The 25792-nt window shown below is 33.9% G+C and overlaps 1 protein-coding gene across 1 annotated transcript in view; it reads right to left on the bottom strand.

The window, feature by feature from the left end:
- Positions 1-517: 517 nt before the first annotated feature.
- The window catches only part of TMTC3 (transmembrane O-mannosyltransferase targeting cadherins 3), a 41443-nt gene continuing 16168 nt past the window's right edge, over positions 518-25792 (bottom strand). The window contains exons 7-13 of the mRNA XM_019632038.1: positions 22699-22847; positions 20391-20511; positions 18383-18494; positions 12514-12617; positions 11073-11242; positions 7020-7246; positions 518-5256 (exon numbers count right to left, since the gene is read on the bottom strand). Of these exons, the coding sequence (XP_019487583.1) occupies positions 4442-5256; positions 7020-7246; positions 11073-11242; positions 12514-12617; positions 18383-18494; positions 20391-20511; positions 22699-22847 (1698 nt within the window). The 3' untranslated portion in view covers positions 518-4441. The remainder of the gene's footprint in view (positions 5257-7019; positions 7247-11072; positions 11243-12513; positions 12618-18382; positions 18495-20390; positions 20512-22698; positions 22848-25792) is intronic.

Here is a 25792-nt window from a genome sequence, read left to right as displayed (position 1 = left end):
ATTTATGGCTCTCGAATAATTTTTAAATTGTTGTTAGAGACAGGATTGGCTCTTCCAGGGGTCGGCAAACTTTTGAGATGGAACCAAAGAGCCGCATTTACCTTGCGAGTTACAGTTTGCCGACCCCTGCATTAGGAGACATATTTATCTTTATGACTTTAAGTATTTCCCCAACATGCAGATGAGGAAACTGAGGTCATAAAGTTTAAACAACTTCCCTTAAGTTATACTAGCAAACATGGTACCAAGATTTGAATCCAGGCAGATCCATAGCTTAAATTCCTAATTATTTTACTACACTGACTTCCAATTGTGTATAACATTTGACGTAACCATGTCATTTTCTTTAGTTTTTGTCATTCAGGGTTGAAAATGTATCACTGTTAGGAACTACTTTAACACATACTTTTCTTAGATGATTGCTAATAAAACTATCTGCCAGCTCTTCCTTTGTGGGGGCAGAAATCTCTTGATACACTATTGTCTTTGTCATTTTAACACTAAAAGACAGTTCAAGTTAAGGCTTTAAAAAGTATCAATTTAATAGTGAATATTTAGAAATATGGTACACACAGACACCACAGTAATATAAAATGCATATAATTTGAAATGACTTTCTTATGAACCTTTAACATAGATGGCTGACAGCTTCTAGCCGATAAAATTTTGGACAAAGGGACCAGATATTTTGGTGGATTCATTTTAAATACTAATTAGTCATGCAGATAGTTAGATTTTTAAAAAAATAAATGACAAATATATGGACTTCTGAAGTATAAATTGACATAAAAATCTATATTTTCAGATTTTTCAGTGAAGCATCTTTAAAGAAGCATTCTGTAACATGAAGTTGAGCTCGAATTAGATGTAATGAAAGCCATGAGGTTTTAATAAAATTGTGTAATTCACATACCAAATATTTACATAAAAGTAAACAAAAATTGCAAACACATTTTATCCTCCAAGTCATCAACCTCATAAAATTAATTATAAGCTAAAGTTCCCATTTCTGAATGTTCATAAAGAAACACATACAAAGCAATATAAGAAAAACTTAATTTTTCCTTCTGAGAAGCCATGAAGAAGTAACATAACTGCCTGTTGGGATTGTCAAAGCTTTCCTAGAACTTTAAAGGAGTACTCTTTCTTTTGTCAAACAGTGAGAACTAAAACTACATTGTCACTAGCCCACAAACCTAGAAACTTTCTTTTCCAAACTTACAGATGCTCGCAACTCTGCACCACAAGTGAGTGTATTGAACTAAAATGTCCCTACCCTCCATTTTCCCAAAAAGGCAGTTGCCCCCCCCCAAAAAAAAGCTATTACCTTTTTCACGTGAACAGCTTGAATAAAATTTCTATTATGAGTTTAAAGAGAAATAATCATCTTACACATAAGTAAGCCTGATGAAACTTAGGATGGAATACAGCAGGTCCTCAAGAAACATTTCGTTCAATGTCTTTTCTAACATAACATTGATGAGAAAAAAAAATCGACTCCCAGCTGGGGCTGCTGTGTGTGGTTTGTCCATTCTCTCCATGTATGCTTGGGTTTTCCCCAGGTGCTCGGTTTTCTCCCACATCCCAAGGATGCGCATGAGGATAACTGGTGTGTCTAAACTGTCCCCGTCTGAGCGTGGGTGTGAGTGTGCCTGCCATGGAAGGAGATCCTGTCCAGGGTGGGTGCCTGTCTGTGCCCTAAGCTGCCAGGAGCGGCTTCAAGCCCCCTCCACCCTGAACTAAAAATGATATGCTGGAAAATCATCTTACTTGTTTTTATTAATTTTTCTTAAATGTAAGCATAGTTCACATTTATTTCAATGTTTACTAATGAAAGTGTTTTAGGTCTTTAGCAGTTTGGTGATGTTTTAGTAACCAGAAATATGCTCTAAGAACTAATTCTTTTTATATCACCTAGCTTATTGGTTTCATTATACGTCGTTTCACTTAAAGTCACAGTTTCCAAGAACCTATTGACAATGTTATACGTGAGGACTTACTGTACTAGTTATCAGAAGAGCATATTCCTTAATGGAACTTGAAACATCAAAACTTAATTCGGTTATATTACTCATTTAAAAAGTTAATTCAGAAGAGACACGAAGGTTTTCTTGAATTAATTTAGATCAGTGATTGTTATAACCCTGACCACACATTAGGATCACTCAGAACTTTTAGAAAAACTTAAAAATGGCTCCCCCCTAAAAAAAATTCATATTTAACTGTTGTGGGGTGGGGTCCATATTAAGAACCCTCCAGATGATTCTAATATAAAGTGAGGGTTGACAAACATTGATTTGGAAAAATTATTAATGACTCAGGACAGATTTAAATAAATAATTTAAAATTCAAATATATGAGCACTTCCTACATGGTAGGCACTGTCCTCAGTATAAATTAGGAGGAAATTCTTTTTTCTATAAAAATCATTGGATAACATTAATATATCTTTCATCTTTTGAACAGTTATATAACTTTATTAAAATATTACTCAAAGCTTTTTTCATGGTCTGCTGTCATGAAGGAAGATTTCCTTCTACTTTTCTTAACTATATTCACTTGCTACTATAACAGAAGAGATCACACTCAGAAATTTTTTCTCAAGATATGCGAAAAGAACAAGAATGCCATAGATTTCATTTTTCAAGTCATAGTATGTGAGGTATTTTCCACCTTATATCTGGAGTCACAAAGCCATAATTTTATAAGTGAAATTAGGTATTGCTTTAATGATTAACAGAGTCTCCTACATCAAGAATTAACTACCACTAGTGTCAGTGCTTACTTTAAATTGCCTAAAAAATAAAAATAAAAAACAAACAAACAAACAAAATCTATGCGAGTGCCTCAGGGAACCTAGCCAGAGTGGGCCTTAATGGAGCCCATGTTTCCTGTGACCTATTTATAAAATATTTCTTTAAAAATGTTACAGGAATATGTAATACATAATTAGAAATTAGTTACCTAAAAAAAAAACACTGAAATACTGCATAATTAGATATTTGTTACTATCCCAGGATAGCTTTAACATTTTAAATCAAAACAAACTTTATCATCATGAAATGCATTTGAAATGCATTTTAAGTCAAGAAAAAAAGTTAATTTAAATTAATAAATTTGATTAGTATCTATTCTTCAGCCTAACAGTTTTCAGGTTTATATATACTAAAACCAACAGACCAATTTATTAATCCTATATTATGCTAATTATCTTTGTAGTTGGACAGCAGCCCAAGAATGATGGAATTTTGCTTAAACTGTAATATATACACATATAGGAAAATGCAACAGCAATTTGTTTTCCATACTTGATAAAATTAAAACAGCTTTAAAATTTTTATGAAAGCTCAGTAGTCAAAATAAATATTTAATAAAAATATACACCATAACAAAATATCAAGAACTTAGTGTTTAAAAATAAACTTTGTCACTTTGTTTGCCTTCAGTTAAACAGAGCTCAATTTAGTTGCTTAATGTATCTAAAGAATGATTAAGGTGTGTTTTTGGAAACAAAATTAAAATTCAAATAACACTAGAAAAAGAACACTAAGATGAAAGATAAACTTACTGTTTTAACTCAAAAATTTAAATATTTACTGCTATTGAGACTTCTCAATATGACTATGACCCTAAGAAACATGAATAGTTTGGGGAGTGTAAGTCAAGACAATTCATGATTATGTGATTCATGCTATGGAATTCTCAGTATGTAAAAAAATGAAAATACAGTATATATGAGCACCATTAGAAATGTGTTGTATGTATATACATTTAAAACTTTACCTCATTAAAAACTGCATTTGAGAGTGAAGGACAAGCCCACACCTGTGAAAATACATTTTTAAATTCATATGTCACATGACTTATTTTAAAATGTTCATCTGGCATTCCTTCTAAAACTCAGCAAAAGAATACAACATGAAGCCAGTATTCTTTTGTAGCACAAAGTCCATCGATTAAACAGAAGGTCACTGAAGAAAAAAGAATGTGTTCAATACATGTTTTCAATCCACAGCCAGATTCCAACAGGTAAAGGAAAAATGAAGTCAACTAATAAATGGGAATTCACAGAATAAAACAGCAAATGTAGGATTTACCCCCAAGGGATTATCATTCAGGCCTCGGACTATTTTTGAGAGTAGTCAAGATTATTCTGCCAGAAGACTCTTCCTTCTATAATAAAACATATAAATTTCCCATCTATAATTTAATATTTCTGCTGCATTCACCAAAACTTAGAAAACTACAGCCGTATCTTATATAATACATACCCTGGGGTAAGATAGAGCTGTAATAAAAATCTTATTTTGATCCTATGTAGAGGCAGCTCATGACAGACTTATGAATCCTTGCTATTTTTCAAAGCTCCCAGTATAAGAAGTCACATGATACAGGCTGAAGTTCTTTGAAACCACGGTAGCAAGATAAAGAGTAACGCTCGCTATTCACCATTTAAAATACGCTCAATCTCTTCTAGTCTTTTTAAAGCAGCAACTCTTTTCTTCTCAATTTCTTTGATTTCTTTCGTTGTTTTGTGGGGGATCTCTTTGTCTGTATTTTTTCCTAACTGTTTGTTGGATTTAGACTGACTTTTATTATCACTTGTTTTTATTATCTGTGTGGGTCTGGGTTCGCTTCTGCCCTCTTTTACATTTTCACTTGGATTTTTTTCTCCTTTTCCACCTGAAGTCTTAGCAGCTGGGAATATTGGATGTTCTATTAAACTAGATGAAGAAATTTTATCCCTGACTATATTCAAATGGCGCTGAATATACTCTTCATGTGGTGCTAATCTCAATGTTTCAACCAGGCATCTTTCAGCTTTGAATAAATCCTTCTCTTCAAAATAAACAACACAAAGATTGTGTTTCCCTTGCACGTTGCTTGGGTCCATCTCCAAAATCTTTTCAAAACATTTTTTTGCTCCAAGTATATCTTTCTTTTGATTCATCAGAATGTCTCCCTTTAAAATGAGACCCTTAATATGATCAGGATAGTATCTGAGTAACTCTTCCAAAACTGGCAAAGCCATTAATTCCTTTGCAGTCTGGGAATACAGCAGAGCCAGATTAAACAAAGCACTTCTGAAGTCAGCTTGTAATTTTATGGCCTTCTTCATCCACATCTCTGCTTCGCTGTCCTTTTTGTCATCCATGGCCAGCATTCCCAGGTTGAAATAACCATTAGCGTCTTGTGGCTCTTCATTTACATAGCTTAGAAGTCGTTTTCTAGCTTCAGGTCTGACTTTAACCTCACCTACGAATAATTTTTTTAAAGAAAAAAATTTATATTGTTAGCGAATAAATTAAATCTGAGGAAAAAAGCCACTTTCATATTCCACCTAGTTAGATTACAAAAAGGCAGCATCAAAACAACTAATTGTACCTAAATCAACAGCAATGTTGATTTGTGAAAACCACAAAGTCTTCAGAAGAAATAGTGTGTTTGAAACACTGAAATGATAGCTCAGTTCCTAAACTTTAAAACAGTTAAGAGTGCTTCAAAAAGCCAAAGGGGCAAACTACCTCCTGACAGTTTAGAAGCTAACTGGGAATAGCAGAGGAAGAACAGAGAATTAAAAAAACAACAAACGACATATATACTCAATCTTGACTCTGTTAACATTGTGACTTTATACATTGAACAAGTTATTTAATTTCTTTGGGTTAACTTATTGAGTTTTCTAAGAAATACATGAGATATATGTAAAAATGTTTAGCAGACGTTAACATTGGATAAACAAAATGTTTCAGTCTTACTAAGTAAGATTTTTTTGTATGTCCTAAATTCTTTAGGACGTTTCAAAGGTAAAAGTATACCATTAAATATAAAGCTTATAAGTATAAATATAAATTAGGCTTTAATAAACAAATATTTAAAATAATTTCTACTGCAAATAAATACAAAACATTCAAGCTCTATAACTACAAACCTTAAGGTACAATCTAGGGTTGGATAATGGGGATCTTTTATGATTACTAAGGACAGCTAACTTTACAAAAATATTAGCTCTTCTCTAAATTTATATTTTTTAAAAAATATTAGGCATAAAGACTTCCCTCTATTCTTTTATTTGACAATACGATGAATTAAAAAAAATAAGTCAGTAGGCTTAAGTTATCTTGCATTAGTTACTAAGCTGAAAATACGAAGTTGGGGTAGTTGTTAGATCTATTGGGTTGTCGGAAAAGTCATGACGTATTTTTCTACGTTTTTCGTTGCAAAAATGTGTCATGACTTTTCCGACGACCCAATATTTAGTACTCACTCTCTAATCTACTAAATAGAAGAAGACTGGCAAAAGTAAACTCAATGGTCCTCTTTACCTCTAAAATAATATGATCTTATGATTCGTTCATTTCTTTGCAAAAGTTTCAAAAAAGTATCTAAGAACTAACTATAAAATGTAAATACAGACTTTCCAACAATAAAAATTAAGATTATAAATCTATATACTGCCTTCTTAGCACTAAAATGTCTATATATCAAAGATTCTGATTTATTGTAATTAGTAATTTAGTTTTGATAAATTATAGAAAATATAGGAAATTACAATATCTCAGAAAATAGTAAAGTGATATAAAATGACACCAAATGGTCTTATAAATCAAGATAAAAACAGAATAATATTTTTTCTAAAACAGATGCTTTTGGATCCCTAGAAATAATTGCTAAAATTTTTGTAAGTTCATATTAAACAGTATTATTTATATATAAGAGATTATATTTCCATGTATAAAATGACAGAATAGGTAAATAAGGTATTGCTTAATAGACTGCCTGAAAAAATCAGTCTTAACATATACAAGAAGAAATAACAATTAGCATCATCATATACGTCAGTGAATGCTACTTGAGAAGTTTAGTTTAAGTATGTTAAATATTCCTATAAATAATTTATACAGTTTTGATATAAACTATCCATCTACAAAATGTTATGGGTAATATAATTTGTTAAGGTTTTATTATATTTCAAACTACAATGTGTTTAAATATAGAAATATTTTGAGAAAACATACCTGATTCTTGCATTAATATAGCAGAATTGAATAATGCTAGCTTATGCTTTGGATTTAGTTCTAAAGCACGATTAAAGTTTATTAGGGCTTCATTTGGTTCTTTAAGTTCAATGTGAACAATCGCCAAATTGTACCAAAGATCTGCATTATTTCTGTCCAACTCCAGTGCTTTAAGATATGCTTCTTTTGCTTTGAGAGGCTTATTCATTTTTAAAAGCAATTCTCCTCTGTGGAAAAACCAAGCACAAGCTTTACTTACAACCATGTCAGTTTGCAGATACTATTTTTCACAAGTTTTAAACTTTTCCACATAGCCACAGTTTTCTTTTTCCTCTTAAATTAGGCTCTTAAATTTTTCTTTCAAAAATAGCCATCTGGCCAAGAAATCCTGAGAAAAAGAACAAAACTGGAAGTACACTCCCTGTCTTAAAACTATACTACAAAGCTACAGTAATCACAACAGTACGGTACTGGCAGAAACATAGACAAAAGACCAATGAAATAAAATTAAGAGCCCAGAAATAAACCCACACATATATGGACAACTAATTTTTGCCAAAGGAGCTAAGAATGAACAATGGAGAAGAGACAGTCTCTTCAATAAATGGCGTTAGGAAAACTGGACAACCACAGGCAAATGAATAAAACTAGTCTGCTATCTGACACCATACACAAAAACTGACTCAAAATGGATTAGTTTGAATGTAAGACCTGAAACAATAAAACAAATAGAAGAAAACAGGCACTAAAACTTAAAGACCTTGGTCTCAGAGGGGTTTTTTTGAACTTGACCCTAAAAGCAAGAAAAGCAAAAGCAAATATAAATGAATAGAACGACATCAAACCAAAAAGCTTCTGCACTGAAAAAGACCATCAGCAAAAAGAAAGAGGCAACCTACCAAATGGGAGAAGACATTTACAAACAATACTTCTGAGAAGGGGCTAATATCCAAAATACTTAGAGAACTCACACAACTCAACAACAAAAAACAATCCAATTAAAAATTGCAGACATTTCTCCAAGCAAGATATGCAGATGGCCAACAGACGTATGAAAAGCTGTTCAATTTCACTAGCTATTAGGGAAAGGCACATCAAAACCCCAAATGATGCCACCTCATACCAGTTAGACTGGCTATTTTATAAAAAAAACAAGAAGTAAGTGTTGGAGAGGATGTGGAGAAAAGGGAACCCTCATACACGATTTGTAGGAATGTAAATTAGTGTAACCACTATGGAAAGCAATATGGAGGTTTCTCAAAAAATTAACAATAGAATTACCATATGATCCAGCAATCCCTCTTCTGGGTATTTACCTGAAATTATGAAAACACTTATTCGCTTATTCATAAAGATATATGTACCCCTATGTTCACTGCAGCATCGTTTACAACAGCCAAGACATGGAAACAACCTAAGTGTCCACTGATGGGTGATTAAATAAAGAAGGTGTGATATATATTATATATACACATCTATACACATAATAAATATATAAAATGGGATACTTTTCAGCCATAAAAATGAAATATTGCCATTTGTGACAACATAGATGGATCTTGAGGTCATGCTAAGTGAAATAAGTCAGATGGAAAAGGACAAAAAAAGTAGTTTCACTCCTATGTAGAATATAAAACAAAAAGGAAAAAACTAACAAAACAAAAACAAACTCATAGATACAGACAACAGAATGGTGGTTGCCAGAAGGGGTAAGAAGGGATGGGGAGGGTGAAGTGGGTAAAGGGGATCAAATATATGATAAGGAAAGGAAACTAGACTTTGGGTGGGGGCCACACAAGAGTACACAGAAGCCGAATTAATCTTGTATACCTGAAAATTATATAATGTTATTAACTAGTGTTACCCCAATTTTAATAGAAAAACAAAACCAAAAATAACTATCTGAAATTGTCCTCATGCCTAAGCTCATGAGTCTGGCAAATTTGGCTTGATATGTTTTCAAATATTATTAAAGAAGAAAAAAGCAAGCCTGGTTTTAGACAGTAAGATGTGGGGAGGTAACCAAGAAAGGGAAATAGAGAAAACATATTTTTTGAATATAGAATATATCTTAAAAGGAGTGAGACTAGATAGAGTACATCAGAAAAATGACAGTAACCAGAGTGGGAGATCAATTTGTCAGGAGACCAAAGAGCATTTGAAGATGAAAAATAAATACAGCAGTGATAGGGAAATTTCAGTATTTCAATCTATGCTAGAAGTCTTACTATACAAATAGCAGAACATGTGAATGTTTTTACCCATTATTATGTTAATTTTTTCTCTTCTTTTAAAATGACCATTTATTGAAAAAAGAAAAAAGAATTCAAAAAGCTGATCAGGAAGAGTGGAAGGGGTGCTACTGCCACCTGCAGACACCTTTGAGAAACACATCTGGAACTGAGGATCACAATTTGAAAACTATTTTACAAATTTTTCTAATACTTATATTTTCGGTTAGAAAGCTTAAAGAGTCATTTTGAATAAGTACATATGTGTAAATCAATTGAAGTAGTGATATGCGAGTTACTTTTATATGATACTATTCTTTTTCCTAAAGTATCAGCATAGGAATGAAATCAAATGAACAACCACTAATACTCTTGATTAGGCAACTCCTAAAGATGGGTATTTGTCCAAAATGGTATGCAGAGGCTGTTGCGTAATTCCTTATGGATTAACACATGACAGGTTTTAATTATGGATGCAACTCCACTAAACCTAGCAAATTTCAAAAAGTAAAGCACTGGATAAGGCTAACAAAGATAGCCTCCAAAACTTATTAAGAGATCAGAAAGTTATTAAATTCTAAATGCATTTTCCCCATAAAAACAATGTTATAAATTATGACTAGGTTTCTGGGCTGGGACACAAAACCAAGTTTAACATACTGTTTTTATCAAGTAGAATAGAAACTGTTAACACTTACATGGGAAAATGTATTAAGTTTTAACATGTGATTCCCCAATTTTTTTTTTTTAAACTGGGGAATTGGGGGGAGGGGAACAGTGTTGGGGAATTGGGGAGGGGGACCAGCCAAGTTGTTCTTCAATCTTAGTTGTGGAGGGCTCCAGTCGCCATCTGGCTGCCCAGCGGTAGCTCGTGGCCTCTAAGCTCAAGGTGCTGTGTTACAATCTTAGTTGTGGGTGAGCGTAGCCACCATCCCATGCAGGAGTCGAACCCAGCTGCTTTGTTGATAAGAGTGCACGCTCTATCCACTGAGCTATCTGGGTGGCAGCTCAGCTCAAGGTGCTGAGTTCAGTCTTAGTTGTGGGTGGACATGGCCACCATCCCATGCTGGATTCGAACCAGCAGCCTTGTTAAGAGCACATGCTGTATCCCCTGAGCCATCCAGGTGTCAGCTCAGCTTAAGGTGCGGAGTTCAGTCTTAGTAGTAGGCAGGCGTAGCCCACCATCGAACAGGCAGTCTTGTTGTTAGGAGCATGTGCTCTCACCAGCTGAGCCATCCTGCCACCTGTTGGCAGCTCAGCTCGGGCGCAGCATCACTGGACCATGTGGGAATCGAACCGGCGGCTCTGTTGCTCAGAGCTTGCACTCTTAAGCTAATTCTTAACCAACTGAGCCACTCGAACGACCTCCCCCAACCCCCCAATTTTTTTTTTTTTTTTTACTGACAACTATTGTAAAAAGCTTTTTTGTGATAAAGGCATCAATAACCAGTAAATTCTCAGTTTTATTTAAGGAAGCTCCTGAGATTTGGATAGTTGTACTTACTATAAAATGTAAGCTTCAGGAGTTTTAAATAAAACGAATTTGGTGATGAGAAGCATATGAGGCTAAGAAGGAGATTCTTCTAATCTTTCACATAAAACTTAAAGTTTGCTATTATAAGTTATGGACTCCCTAGTCAATTTCAAATCAAATTAATTAAATTTGACTGTTAGTCTAAAACAGGCTATGTTTCTTCTATGTTCTTGGTTGTCAAACTAAGATTATTGAGAAAAAAAAGCCAATTTTGTCAGAATAGTCAAAATGTACATACAGATGTAGCTTTGATTTTCTATGATGATGGCTTCCAGTGAACTACGGTACCTGCTAATATAAGCCTGCTTGAAGTCGGGCCTCATGCTTATTGCCTGTCGATACAGATGGTCTGCTTCTTCCAGTCGGGACTCATTTGCTCGGATCAGGTTGGCCAGATTGATATAAACATTTAGGTGGTTGGGAGCAATTCTGGCTGCGTATTTTTTACCAGGAATAACCTGTTCAGAAGAAAAGGCATTGCCATAATTTGATATTTCATTACCAAATAAAAGTCAAGTAGGGCAAGTAACTTATTTAACATATAGGGGAAAACATAATACTAGTATAATAGTTTTACTGCTATAGTAAAATAAACCATAAAAATGTGAAAGCATCTATAGTATTCACAAAATGTAAATCAAATAACATTTTGTGACACTGAAGGATATATTTTTTCATTCATGCCAATTCAACAGAATATGATTAGCTTTTTATTTACATGTATCATTTTATAAAGTCATATAAATAAGAACTTTTCGAGGCTAAGGTCTCTTAGTATGTTTTACATCAGCCCAGGGATAGAACTCAGGACTCTTTTCTCTCAATCTAGTGTATTTGTTACAACATATCAACTTTCATGTTGTCAGAAAAATATCTCCTGGTTGTGACAACAGGGTAGTTAATTTTATTTCAGAGTTATGCTATTGTAAAACCTCACTTGTTGATAGAGTTAGGAAATAAGATTCTCTTATTAACTGTCATTCAGGTTAAGTAAAAGTTATAATGTAGATGGACCCAAATTTTCAATGCACATGATAAATTGCATCTGATAAAAATCTATGTTGAACACAATTTAACATTAGAATCTTAGGACTGAAATAATTCTTAAGGTATCAAGTGGTTCAACTTTGTTTCTAAAACATTTATCAAACTATCCAATCATTTTAATATCACTACTCTTATTAGTATAGTGTTAACATATACACTTGAGAAAACTGTAGCCCAGGGTAAACTTATCTTTTCTGATGATGCATAACTGCTTAAGGGCAGGGTCAGCTTTCCCAACATTGACACCGTATTGTGATAGCCAAAGGATCTTGTACTTGTATCATAACAACAGCGGACATAACATAGCAACAGAGATGTATCTACATTGTTTTATTCATTTGTTTTTTTGGTAGGAATAATGTTGAACTTAGTGCTTAATGTACATAAATAACATTCTCTTCATTTAAAGTCATTTAAGTCAGTGATAACTTGTAACCAAGAATATTTAAAATTCCTAACTTTATGGATTTAGTTTTTATAAACGTACTATAAAAAACTTTAATTAAGCTAGAAAAGTAAATGTAATCCTTTATAAAACTTGTACTAATAGATGGTTCATTAGATGCCTTACTGTTATATCAATAAATTAAAGAAAAGATATGGATTTTTCCATCTAGATAATTCTATTCAATGTGGATATCTAGTAGACATGACACAATAGGGATAAATGATGAGAACTTACTTGAGGCATAAGCGACTTAGCCATCATGTAAGATTCTTCAGCTTCTTTGGTTCTATTTAAATTTTTGTAAGTTCTTCCTACATTCATGTGGGCACCAATATCATCTAAAATTTTAAAGAAATTATTTGTTGGCAAAAATACTCAATAGGATTCAATGTAAACTACTAAGAAGACATGTTTCTAGCAACACTAGGTAACAGGTCCTGCTTCCTCCTTATAAAGTTCTTCTAACACAACTTGCTATAACTTAGGATCAATGAACGCAACACTAGCCAATTATTAAGTAAAGTACTATGAAGACAAAAAATACATATATAACATGAAAAAGCTATCTGAATGTACCTTTGAAAGGTTAAGGCATGAGAGGGAAGAAATAGAGGGAATAAAGAAATTTACATCATTTTTCTTCACTATACTTGACTATCTAAAGTTTCCTTCCATTTTCTTAACCTCATAGCTGTGGAACTCATTCAAAAAGTATGGCCCAACTCTAAAAGTGAAAAAGATCTATAAGTAAAAAAGAAAGAAAGAAAGAAAAAAAAGAATCATCAAAACTCCTAGAATTATTTCAAGTGTTGTAACAAATTCACACCCATGGTGCGACAGGGGCAAAGAGATATGAAAAAACTTTGTGATTTTGTTTTTTCAAATTTTTGTGAATGTGGTTGGAATGCAAACATAATGGAATATCAGGATTCTATAATATTACTTAATATGCAGTAGCCCATTTCTCTTAAATGATGATAAATTCCTGTATAATTTATTTTAAACTTTAAAAAATGTGTTAATATCCAAACTTCCGGAACTTTTGTCTCATTTTGATATGGAAAACTGAATCCTCAGCAAATTTATTCAGGGGTAGAAAAATGTGCAATTTAAATAAGAAAGACACAAGGGTTTAAGATAAATTTCCCAGTAAATGTTTCAAAGATTTGGAATAAAGATAGAAAGAAGGGAGAAGATCTTAAATGAGACAAATTTTAGGCAACATGAATCTCTCACAGACATGACAAGATTTCAAATTGTGATTACTACTTGCCTGCGACACCGATGATTTTGCGATTGTGGAATAGTTGTCTGCCTGCAGCTCCCAGGACACATGGGGGCCAAGCATATAGATCTTAGGCATTCCCCTAGGAGGAGAGTAACAGTCCTAAGATCTTGCTACATTAGGTTTCAGGCTGGCAACTGTGTGCACTGCACAAAAACTGTCAGATGCACTACACAGTTGCTTAGAGAACCAGGAGACAAGGTTGGGTGGGGAAGGAGGTTGATTTCTGTTTTTAGATGTATTGCTGAAAGTCATGAGGTCTCAGGAGGGGTCAAGCAAAAAAAAAAAAAAAATGTTTATCCTAACTAAAAATGTTTAGGTTGCAAATCAGAATACCTATGTAGCTTTTTAAAATTAAGATACCTTAGCCCAACCACCTCTACCAAAGCAGAATCTTCCGGGATCGGATTACAAAAATGTTTTTAAAAAGTTTAAAAGGCAATTTTATGTAGAGCCAAGGCTGAAATTCATTGCATTAACAAGTGCATATAAAAATAGAGTAGGTATACTCTTTGCTCTTATACAGCTCAATTTTTTTTTAACATTAGATAAATTTATACCATTTACTATAAAGATCAGAAAGTTACTTAGGAAAAACGAAGGACATATAACGCCCCTCCACCCCCCCCAAAATTAAAGTTTAAATAAAAGTATGATTATGTCAGTTGAGTATTTAAAATGTTTCTGAAATCAATCCCAACCAATCTTACAGAAGAGGTTATCTATTTGGATGAAAGATGAGGAAAATTACTACCCACTGGAATAAAAATCTCAGAATTATGGCAAGGATATTGTCATCAATGAAGACTTCAGACACTAGAGTAAGGCAGCCCAACTTTTTCAAGGAACAAAGACAGCAATTAGATAGCCGTTAGCATCAAAAGCAATGCACACAATATAGGCAATAAAATGAAAGTCATAATTTTTAAGCAATTTGTTTTAAAGTTACAAAATTTTAGGATTCCACAGGAAGAAACAGCATTACTGCTAAGGTAAATTTAAATTTGGAAAAAAAAAAAAAGTAAGAAAAGCAGGCAAGATGTAAAAACCAATGACATTTAAATGACTAAGCAGCAACAAATTTCAAAGAACAATCCTGCTATTCTGAGTGCACCATCCAGACCAACAGCAGCTTGAATCTAGCCGTCTGTATTTAATTCCATGTAAACGAGGACTGGCAAGTTATCAGGCAACTAACTCTGCCTAATAATTCTTCAGCCACCAACAGTGAAGTTGAGTATCCCCACATTGATGGCTTAGGCATCTATGTTGTTTTCCAGTATTTCTTACACAAAACATTATCTATCAATTAATTTAAAAGAATAATTTATAAACACCTGGAAACTCCTAAAAACTCTCTAAAAGTCATTTCCATCTCACTGGCATCCAAGCTGAAAAACAGGCTCATGATTCTTTTCTGATATAAACAGTTTCAAAGATTTGGACTTGGATTAAAAATGAAATTACTGACTTTAGGGCAAAAACAAAACTTGGAAAGTCTGGTGTTCCTTGAGAAAAATCTACTCTTTTCTTGCAAAAGTATTTATGGGCTGTAATTCCAATTGCAAAATTTTATCTTTGTGAATTAGGGTTTTTTATAAACATCATCAAAACAAAAAATACTGCAATCAGTTGTTCATCTAACATGATATGCATGTTACCTGGTTAAAGAAGACTGTAGTTTATATTCTTAATTCTGGCTATTCAAGGAAAGCTTTTAGACTGAACTCTTTTTTATTTTTTTTAAGTTAACTTTAAAATGTTGCTAATCCCTACTCTATGTGATGCTATACTGTTTCAGGAGTTTAAATAGCATCTCTCTGCTTCTTACTCCAAATTTTTATCTCTAATCCTGACCATTCCCTGTATTCAGACTCATAAATCTATCTTCATCTGAGTCTCTGACAGGGACGAAAAAGGACTCCTGATTTCCCTCCCTATGTGTCATTCATCTGTCAAATCTATCTATGAAGAACACAGCTAAAAAACAAAGAATAATCCAAGATGACTCTGAATGCCAAATTCAACGTTTCTAAGTTTATGTACTATTTTATAATAAATTGTAATAAACTGGTCTACCTGTTGTCCTAGTCTATGGCTGATTACAAACTGCAATTTTGAGAGTAAGGTAGGGAAGTCATACTAAAGGAGACAGTTCAGCAAGTATCTCAAAAACAGCAAAAAGTGACGACTGACAATATAGGGAAAAATATGTAAATTTAAAACTAAGTGCCTATACCTGACAACATCCTGTGATATGTACACTATTCACTTGATACAATTAAACATGCACATACATATACACTCACCCACACCATTTAATTTAGTCTTTAAAACAATGCTGTCCCAATTTAGAAATGAGAACGATAAGGCTGAAGAGGCTTAAATAATGTCTTCTAAGTCTCAAAGTCCCTGTGTGTCTGACATCAAAGATAACTCTGCTTACCCAAAAACTCCTAGAAGGAATCTAAGGCTTTAGAAAGTAATGAATTAAAAGTACCAGTGAGTGCAGACTGTGGGTAAAACCATGCTGGATGATGCAGGGAATGCAAAGATGAGTAAGATGCTCATGTTGCCCCGAGGGAGCGCCTCAGTTTAAATAAATAAATGTTTTTAAATAAATAAATAGGACATAGTACTAAATAGAAAATTGCATATATCAAAGGGAAGATACACAAGAAGTTGTAAGAAGTTTTAAAGACGAGAAATACTTGTTTCTAACTGGAAAGGTGGAGGGTTTTTTAGAAAAGAAGCCGGGTAAGCTGAGCTGTGTGAAATGGAGAGGATATGGTGGAAGGTGGGTTCCCGGGAAGGAAGGGGGGAGGGGGACATTCTAGGCTCAAAGAACATGAACAGAGGCAAAGAGGTGAGGAAACCCAAGACACATACCCTATATTTCTAGAGAAACTAAATTACAGGAAGAGCCAAAGGAGATAAAACCTGGGAAGCCAGACCATCATTTCTATTTCTAGAACATTCTCTTCACCTTTCTGTAACTGAAATTTGGCTTTGCCTCCGGAACATGGGTCACACTGTAGCGCCTCCAAGTGATGATGGTGTCCTTTCCTCCCGTGTTAGCTCTGGGCCTGAAGGAAGGCTAGGTGTCCTCCAGGATTCTTGCCGCTGTGGGATCCTCCCTCCTCCTTCCATCTTAACAATCACTTTTCTCTGAATTTCAGGTCATTAAACTCTATATTCACTATCCCGCCTTGTGGCAGTCACGAGATCTCTGAGTCATAACTCCCAGATCCTTGTCATTTTCTCCAACATTAAAGTTTCCAAAATTCTTAGTGATGTTAAAATCTACATAGATGGATCTTCTAATACATGGTCTTGATGTCTTTTCTTCTAAAGATTTTTACCTCCATCTTCCTTAAAATCGTTACTTTAATGGATATAGTCACATCTAATAGAAAAATAGGGAACAGTGTCTGCTACTCCCCACTCCTCCAAGGATATTTAGAAAAGTGTGTGTGGTAATAATTTTGGTCATTATTCTGAATGGAAAGTAATGATGGCTTTGGTGGGTGGGGGTCACGTTTGGCACATGTCCTAAAATACAATTCTGCACACTTGAAATGCCAACAGCATTCCTATTCAAATTTACACTCTAGACTCTACTCAAACACCAACCATTTTTCAGATCTATAAACCACTGATCCTGTCACCTTTTCTTCATCCCTTATCCTCTCTCACAAGCCTCCTTAACCAGCTTAGATTCTGTGTTCCGTTTTACAACCACTCCTTTATCCCTTTCTTGTTTAGTAACACACATCCGACAAAATCCTAATCCTGTTTTATTGAATGATCCATGCCTGTACCACTACAGCTATAAAGTCGTAGGAGAAAAACATAACCACATCAACTGGTTTAATTTTAAATTAAGTACTCCTAACCTCAAGTAGGGTATTAGAGCTGCTTGGCAATTATACCATTTTCCATGTCTGTATACTTTCCTACATCTTTGTCTACTAAAGTGGGATCCGTGGGCTAAGCGTCATGGGAACTTACTAGAAATGTAGAACCTCAGGTCCTACTCTAAACCTCTATGTATCAGAACAGACCCCTTAACAAGGTCTCCAAGTGACCTTGTTAAGGTTTGTGACGACTTTGCTTTCTACTTCACTGAGAAAACACAAGCAAACAGAGGGCAAAACCCAGAAGCTTTCTCCATGTCATTTATTCACCTGCCCATTTTCATGTCCATATACTGTGTCTTTCCTGTTACCACAGGATAACTATCGGTTCTACGACTAAATGGAGTCCTCAACCTGTGCACCAGAACCTATTTATCTCTTCTCATCTATCCAAGGACAGGGATCCAGTATTTAGTCCCCACATCTGGAATTACTACTTTCCCAGCTTCAACAGATTAGCTGCACACATGCTGTTTCTCCAATCTTAAAACGAAAAACAAAATACCACTACCACCATACTACCCTTTTGTGATCCCATACCCAGCACCGCCACCATTTATCAATACCCTTTAAAAAAGTTTTCATTACCAATTGCCTCCAATCATTCTTCCCCCACTGTCCAAACTCTCTTGCATCAGGCTCTTGCATCTATCACTCCACCAGAATTGCTCATCAGTGCCACTCAACAACTCTGCTACGTTTAAAAAAATTCCCTAAATATCTTATATAAGTAGTTTTTAGCATCTAATCAAATTCAAAATAAGCCAGCATGGAACACTGGTAGTATTCAAATCACTCAAAATAAAGCTTGAAAATAAGCTCTACCTTATTTTTCTTAAATATAATCATGTTTTTAAAAAGAACATTTTTTCAAATAATTTTACTAATTAATAATGCTTACCTGGCTGAACATGGGTAGCCTGTAAGAAGTATTTCAAAGCTCTCTCAAAGTTCTTTTCATTTTCCAGAGCATGACCCACATTATTCCATAATTTGGCATTGTTTTTATTTACCTTAAATATACAAGTACAGGTATAAATCAGTTACAGTTTTAAAAATACAACTCCAATTAACACAGATATTTGTTTGATATTCTATTAGGAATAAGTGTTCCACGGAGATGTCCATGAATAGGTAAAGTTGGTCAAAAAGTACAAACTTCCAGTTACAAGGTACACAAGTCCTGGGGATGGAATGTGCAGCATGGCGACTACGGTTAACAGGACTGTATTGTATATTTCAAAATTGGGAATAGAGATCATAAAAGTTCTCATCACAAGGAAAAAAATTGTAACTATGTGAGGTGATTGATGTTAACTTATTGTGGTAATCATTTAATAATAAAAACAAATATCAAATCATGTTATCTACCTTAAACTATTACAAAGTTTATGTCAATTGCATCTCAATAAACAGAAAAAAAAAAACTTTGGATTTTCTCCCAGAAAAAAAAAAAAATGACTCCAATTAACATACATGTTTGTGTGGTATGCGACTGGAATGGAATGTTCTACGGAGATATCCCTGGAGATGAGAAAGGAGCCAACGAACACTTCTCCACCAAATTTACTCTCTCCTTCCTTTTAACACAAACACACTAAAACCAAAGCAGTCTGATTTCATCTATTTTATATACTACAATTTTACAAAAAATTTTATTTGATCAAAGCATAGTGCTGTTTGAAAACTCCTGCTCTGCTACTTACATTCTTTTGGGGAAAAAAGGTATTTGAACATGAAAATATATATAAACATTGCACTAATTACTTATTTTCAGGCTCCAATAAAGTTAATTATGTAGTCTATTATGGTAATGAGAATCCTGGGATTAAAGTTGTGTGTTGATCTGTGCTTTCGGAGTTCACAGATGGGCATGGTGCTCCTGATGGTAGAGGATGGCACCTAGCCAAGGAACTAGCTGCAGGGCCTGGGGCTGTGGTTCTAAGTATTGTCCTGGGAGTCAGGACAAGCAACAATCCTGAAAATTATGGGGCTCCATCAGTATTTCAGGAGTGTGGTTTATAAGAATGGGAATGAAGGCTCATTTGTTCGCAGACTTTGGAGCTAGGGGAGACAATGGAGTTACTGAGTGGTACAAGAGGACAGTCACCTGATCTGAAGTGGATATCAAATTAAGAAGTCACACAGACCACTGCCGTGAGGCAGTGATCCAGTTAAGCTAGGCAATGGAGAGTAGAGAAATAGTCAAAAGGAAGTTAAGATTTAGAGATCTGAAGAGAGGTATTAGTTAAGGGAACACCTGAAAAAAAAAATCTTTGCTTGTAACTAGAAAACAAATTTTATGATTTTTAAAAAGAACTTATTCCTATTTATGCTGTCCATTCCATAGAAATGCTGGATCTCTCCTTTCTTCCAGTTCCTATCTTTCCTATAGTATTATAACCATTGGTTGGTTATCTTCCACATAGTAGGGTGTCATTTTTTCCATGTATTTTATTTCATTGAATCTAAGGTGCCATCAATTATTAAGACTCACCACTATTTTACATACCATTAAGATAGAAAAAAGGGTCACTAATCAGTTATAAGATGCCTTTCACTGTAGGACTTATTCTAATTTCAGCACTGTTAAAAGGTTAAAAAATGTGTACCTTAAGAACCAATAAAAAATAGTATTCTTATTTAAACATTTTATCATTTGAGCTTCTAACAACTGTATAGCAATTAGGGAATTATTCATATATGCTGTGGACATACAGGTAAGTACTAGTCAGAGCACTGATTATGGTATATATTACATAAAGAAAAATTATTTTTATTCTTCTTTTGGTGAAGTACTTAATATTGATAGTTACATGTCTAATTAAAAGGAAAGTTAAAACATCTTAGGCATGGCTATAAAAAGAAATTGATGATGTACTTTCCTGTTATTCTGGATAATACTTTACCTTCAAAGCTGACATAAACAACGTATATTCGGACTCCCAATCCCAATTTCTGTGGAGTGTTTTTAAGGCATGAGTGAATATCACCATAGACAGACAAACCCAGGATAACTTTTTTAATACACTGAGAAAAAAAACAACAAAAAAACAAATTGTCTATATCACCAAAAGCATTTTACCTTTCAGAAGTGAAGTTAAGAAATATATTAAATATCCCCAAATGTCATGTTTGAATTTATTCTAAACACAGGGATTGTTCTAATAATCATCCATTTCAGAGAGAATACCACCAAAAAATTAAATATTATGAATACTACCTTTCACTTCAGTCTGCAATTTCATTAAATATTCCAATATTTGCCTCTATTTCAAAAGTTCCTTTGTTATTAGAGTTGATAAGAAAAAATTGATAAAACCAGCTTTTAATAGTGCCTTTTTACATTTAGAATCCTTTGTACCATTACCTACAACTTGAGTATTCTTACTTATGTTTATGAAGTGAATCTTATCACTGACTACATTTAAAAACATTTCTGCTTACAATTACATATCACAGATTATCATGACACTTAAAATTTTACATTTTAAAGCAAGAATTATTAAAAAGCACAGTAAACGTTAACTCTTTATAAAATAGTTACAAATTACTTATATACTTTAGGCTAATTATTTGGTACTCAATTCCTCATCTATAAAAAGATGGTTAGGGCCGGCCGAGTGGTGCGATGGTTAAGAACTGGCTTGGGACGCCAGAGGGCCCTGGTTCGGATCCCACATATGAGGGCCAGTGACACTGCCCTCCACAGCTAAGATGCTGAACAACAGCTCAACCGGGAGCTGGCCTGCTGTGAGTCACCGGCGATGGCGTAGGCTGCAGCCCCTGTGGCAGTGGGTTGCCATGGGCTACCGTGTGTAGCCAGCAGCCAGCATGAGTGGCCAGCAGCCGCAGTGAGCGGCCGTCCAGAAGCCAGCGACTGATGTGCCTCACCCAGGAAGAGCGCAATGATGGTGCCAACTTGGGCCAGTGAAGCAACGTCCTCCACAACTAGACTGAAGAACAAAATGACAGCAACTTGTCTGTTCCCCTTCCCCCAGTTCCCCAGCACTGTTCCCATCCCCCCAATTCCCCAATAAAAAAAATCTTTAAAAAAAAAAAAAAACAACAAACAAAAACAAAAACAAAAAAAAGATGGACAAAAAAAGATGGTTATACTTTAATAATCCCTGTGATCTCATTTAGTACTAATGTTCTCTGAGTCTGTGTTTTTATCCTGGCAACACTGTTCACAATTTCTTTCATTTTGATAATTCCACTTAACCAGGATAATAGTAAACAAATCAGAAAGAACATGGCCATTGGATGTAGATGCATATATGAATTAAGACTCGGCCATTCAGTAGCTGTGTATTCTTATAAAATTCAGGTAACCTATGTGAATTTCAATTTAAAAATCTGCAAAATAGAGTTAAGGAGTGTCAAGATTGAATGAGAAAACAAATCTAAAGGGTCTGGTAGGCACTCAAATACTGGTAGTGATTATAAATGGAGATATGGGTAGAAGCTGAGAGAAAAGTTTTGGTAGATAGTGAAAATTCTAGACACAGATAAGATCATTCAGGGAGAATAGGCAATGTGGGGAAAATGACTATGAGTAAAACTCAGAAAAAAAAAGAAAAATTTAGTGAGTAGCAAGAAGAATCAGGGAATATTTAGAGCAGAAATGAACAGATGTGAAAGAGAATCAAGACTTTTTACAGATGCCAGGGAAATCAATTTTAAATAAAAGCATTGACTAGATTTAGCTCCTAGGAGGCAGTTTATTATCTGTGCTAGTAAATGACACAGAGAGAAGTCAGAAATCTGTGGGTTGAAGGGTGACTGGAAGTGAGTAAGAAGAGGCAGTGACCATTTCTTGTACACATAAGTGTGACTATTCTGTTCCTAAGTGTTAGTTTAAGGAAATTAGAACACAATGGTTATGATGAAGATAGTAATAACAGCAAGAAATTACAGACTGCTTACTATATACATTTTACATATCCTTCTTTGCATTTGGGTCTGACTCAAAGCATGTTATGTCTTGGGCTGTAAAATAAAATTACATAAATATGAAGAACATAAAATGTGGTAGGTGCTATGGAGCTTTCCTAACTTGAATTACAGAAAAATGAGGAGACTATCAAGATGAAAAACAGAAAGTATAAAAGTTTGACTTATAAAATTGAACTACATAAACATTTAAAATACTTAAATGTATCATATTTGATACTCTAGTTAGTAAGCATTAAATGAATTAATATCTAAATTCACCTTTTATTTGATATTTTCTGCCATCCATGGGCTACCAAAATACAGAATCCCATGCTAGGAACATATAATACTCGCTCAGCAACAACAAATCCAACTGGAAAAAAAAGGTTTGATGCAGGAATAAATGGTAACGCCATTAAGCAAAGTGCCTACAAAGAAAAAGATATTTTATTAAATTAAAAAATATATGGACATGTAACAGTCAAATCCAAGTATTTTATCAATTAATTTGGATAATGTACTGGTGGACCATTTTTAGTAATACTATAAAGAATATTAATTTAAACATGAAGCCAATTTGGGGATGATAACAAAAACATAAAAATGCATGTCAACAAGGTGAGATGCAGTCTTCTTGAATGCAATGCTAGAAGTTGTAATTAAGGTTCATCCAATTAAATAAGAAATATTTTTTGAAAAATATATAAAAGACCGATAATTTTTATACATCTAAGTAATGTGCACGTGGTAAAAATAAACTGACAGAGAAAGATGTTAATATGTTTTAACAAAACAAATCTACAAAGGTTGATAAAATAGCTAAACATGCCAGTTTTTAAAATAATTTTACTATATAAACAACCACATCATATTGGAAATTGATAAGCTATGTTTCAGACAAGACAGCAGACTACTTACCTCTGCACCTCTGTATTACTTTGCATGTTATTCTGATAAGTCACATACAATTAACAGGCTTAGTGTATGTATAAAAATAAAACTGTACTCTTTAAATTAAGTCTTTTAGTCTTTTATTTTGACTTGTAAGAAATTCTAATAAGAATTTCTAAAATTCTAACATTGCACACTGAAATAAAACATCTCAAAAATGCTTTTTTTTGCCAGTTTGAAATCGGATGGCATATGGTTTCCAGGTTATACAGCCATTACAAAAGGTAAGACACAAATAACTTGTGGAAGGAAATAAGTTAGTTGTCATCAGGACATCTGTTTCTACGGACATCTACTTCCGTGTTTTGTTGACCTGATTTGTTTTATAGTACCTAATCGAATAAATAAGTTGTTCCTTCAACTTTGGAAGTTTGAGTCTTCAAATGTCTTTTTCTTAATATACTTTATTAGTAAAATACAGGTGTAGATATATATATGCATATGTATCGAAAAGAATACTTTTATATATCTATCTCGAAAATACTTTCCCCATGAATCAAAAATTAATGATTTGTAATGAGGCAATACTGAATCTGAAGAAAAGCACTACCATCAAATTACTCAGTATTATATCAATTTATGTCTGAAACTTCAGTGTTTTCTTTTTAATATAAAAGGTAAGGGATTAAGAGTGCATAATTCACTTAGCACTTACCAGAAGTGCTTGATAAAAATAACCAGCTAGCTGTGAAACAGGTAGAGATGTTCCTAAATATGTAGTCTTTTTTTTTTAAAAAACAAAAAAAATATTCCCTATTAATTCACCCTAAAGCAATTTAATTTGAAAGAACTGAAAGTGTTAAACTGATCCAAAGATGCATGATGGACTGATACACAAGCTACACAAGAAAGAAAAACAATCTCTCAAAAAAAATCTACTGGTTCTTGGACAAAAGAATGTCTTTAATGATTATAAAGTTACTCAGAAGGTCTAACATGCTCTGTATTAATATATGCCAACCTAGTTGACTATGACTAACATAATTCCCTTCTGATGTAAGATCTCTTTAAAAGGGAGGAAGGTAATGTGGAAAGAGCAAAGGGTTTGGAGACAAATCTGTTTTCCTTCTTACTTCCTATGTAACATAAGGTAAATAATCAATGACCTTGCAACTGTTTCTTTATAAATAAAATGGGGATTAATAATTACTTATATTGTTGAGATACTTATAACATCTTATTTAATAAGTGCTTAACATGGTATCTGGAGCTTAGTAGGTCTTTGATCTGCTTATCCTTTCCAGAGATCTTCAGAAAATATCCTCATAAAAATTAGCATGTTTAAGACTATACTTAAAGCAGTTATACCTAAGGTCACAATTGTTCTTATTTATACACATAAAAAAAGATATAATTTATAAAAATCTATGTTCATCTCACACACTATTTTTTTATGCATCTTACATTACATATCATTTTTTATTTGCCAAAACTTGAAATTCACTTACCCCTCCTTTTATTACATTTCTTTTGGCAGAATCTCAGCTTTGGATGTATTCTACCATATATCTGCTTTGTCTGTTTTACCTGAGCAACAATGCACTACTACAGACAGTTGCCAAGCAGAACTAACCAAGCAGGTTAATATCATAAACTCATGAGCACCAACTTCAAATTGATCCTTAGGACTACTCAGGATTCCTAGGTTTCTTTGGCAGGTTCACTCCAACTCTCCTTGATGTTTTGAATCTTGACTATTTTTTTCAAAATTTTGACCCATGTCAAACAGATGTCCCAACACAAACTTAACAGAGGAAACTAAATGCCACAAAACAAAAATAAAACCCCAAAAGTAATAAAACCCCAGTTGAGAAAGGATGCTCTAAGCATCTCCATAGGCCTTCTTATCCACATCCTGGTTTCAATAACTATCTCTGTGGCAGTCAATCAAATTTTTATGTGTAGCTTATGCTTCTCCTCTGAATTCCAGACACAAGGTGATATTCAAAATCTCCACTAGGATGTTTTAAATATACCTCAAACGAAACAGATCAAAGATGAATAGTAAATACGATCTTTCCCCCAAACTCTGTATTTTTTCAATCTTCTCTGTATCTCAGAGATTGGCTTCAAATTTCTCTAGGATGCAAGTTCCCTGGTAATGAGGGCCTTGTATTTCTTTCTATTATCACATATATAGGTTGCAATAAAAAATTTTAATTTAATGAATAAATGAATTCTAGAGGCTCCAGCCAAAAATGATATATTTGCAAAGTGTCAATAACACTTTCTGATTCAAGAAAATGTGAAAGATTATTGTCTTCAATAATTTAAAGGAAGGGGCATCAGGGCCGGCCGAATGGCACATTGGTTAAGAACTGGCTTGGGACACCAGAGGGCCCCGGTTCGGATCCCAAATATGAGGGCCAGTGACACTGCCCTCTACAGCTAAGATGCTGAACAACGGCTCAACCTGAAGCTG

This window comes from Hipposideros armiger, unplaced genomic scaffold, assembly GCF_001890085.2.
Source record: "Hipposideros armiger isolate ML-2016 unplaced genomic scaffold, ASM189008v1 scaffold_1070, whole genome shotgun sequence".
Taxonomy (NCBI): domain Eukaryota; kingdom Metazoa; phylum Chordata; class Mammalia; order Chiroptera; family Hipposideridae; genus Hipposideros; species Hipposideros armiger.
This window is presented reverse-complemented; position numbering and strand designations above follow the sequence as displayed.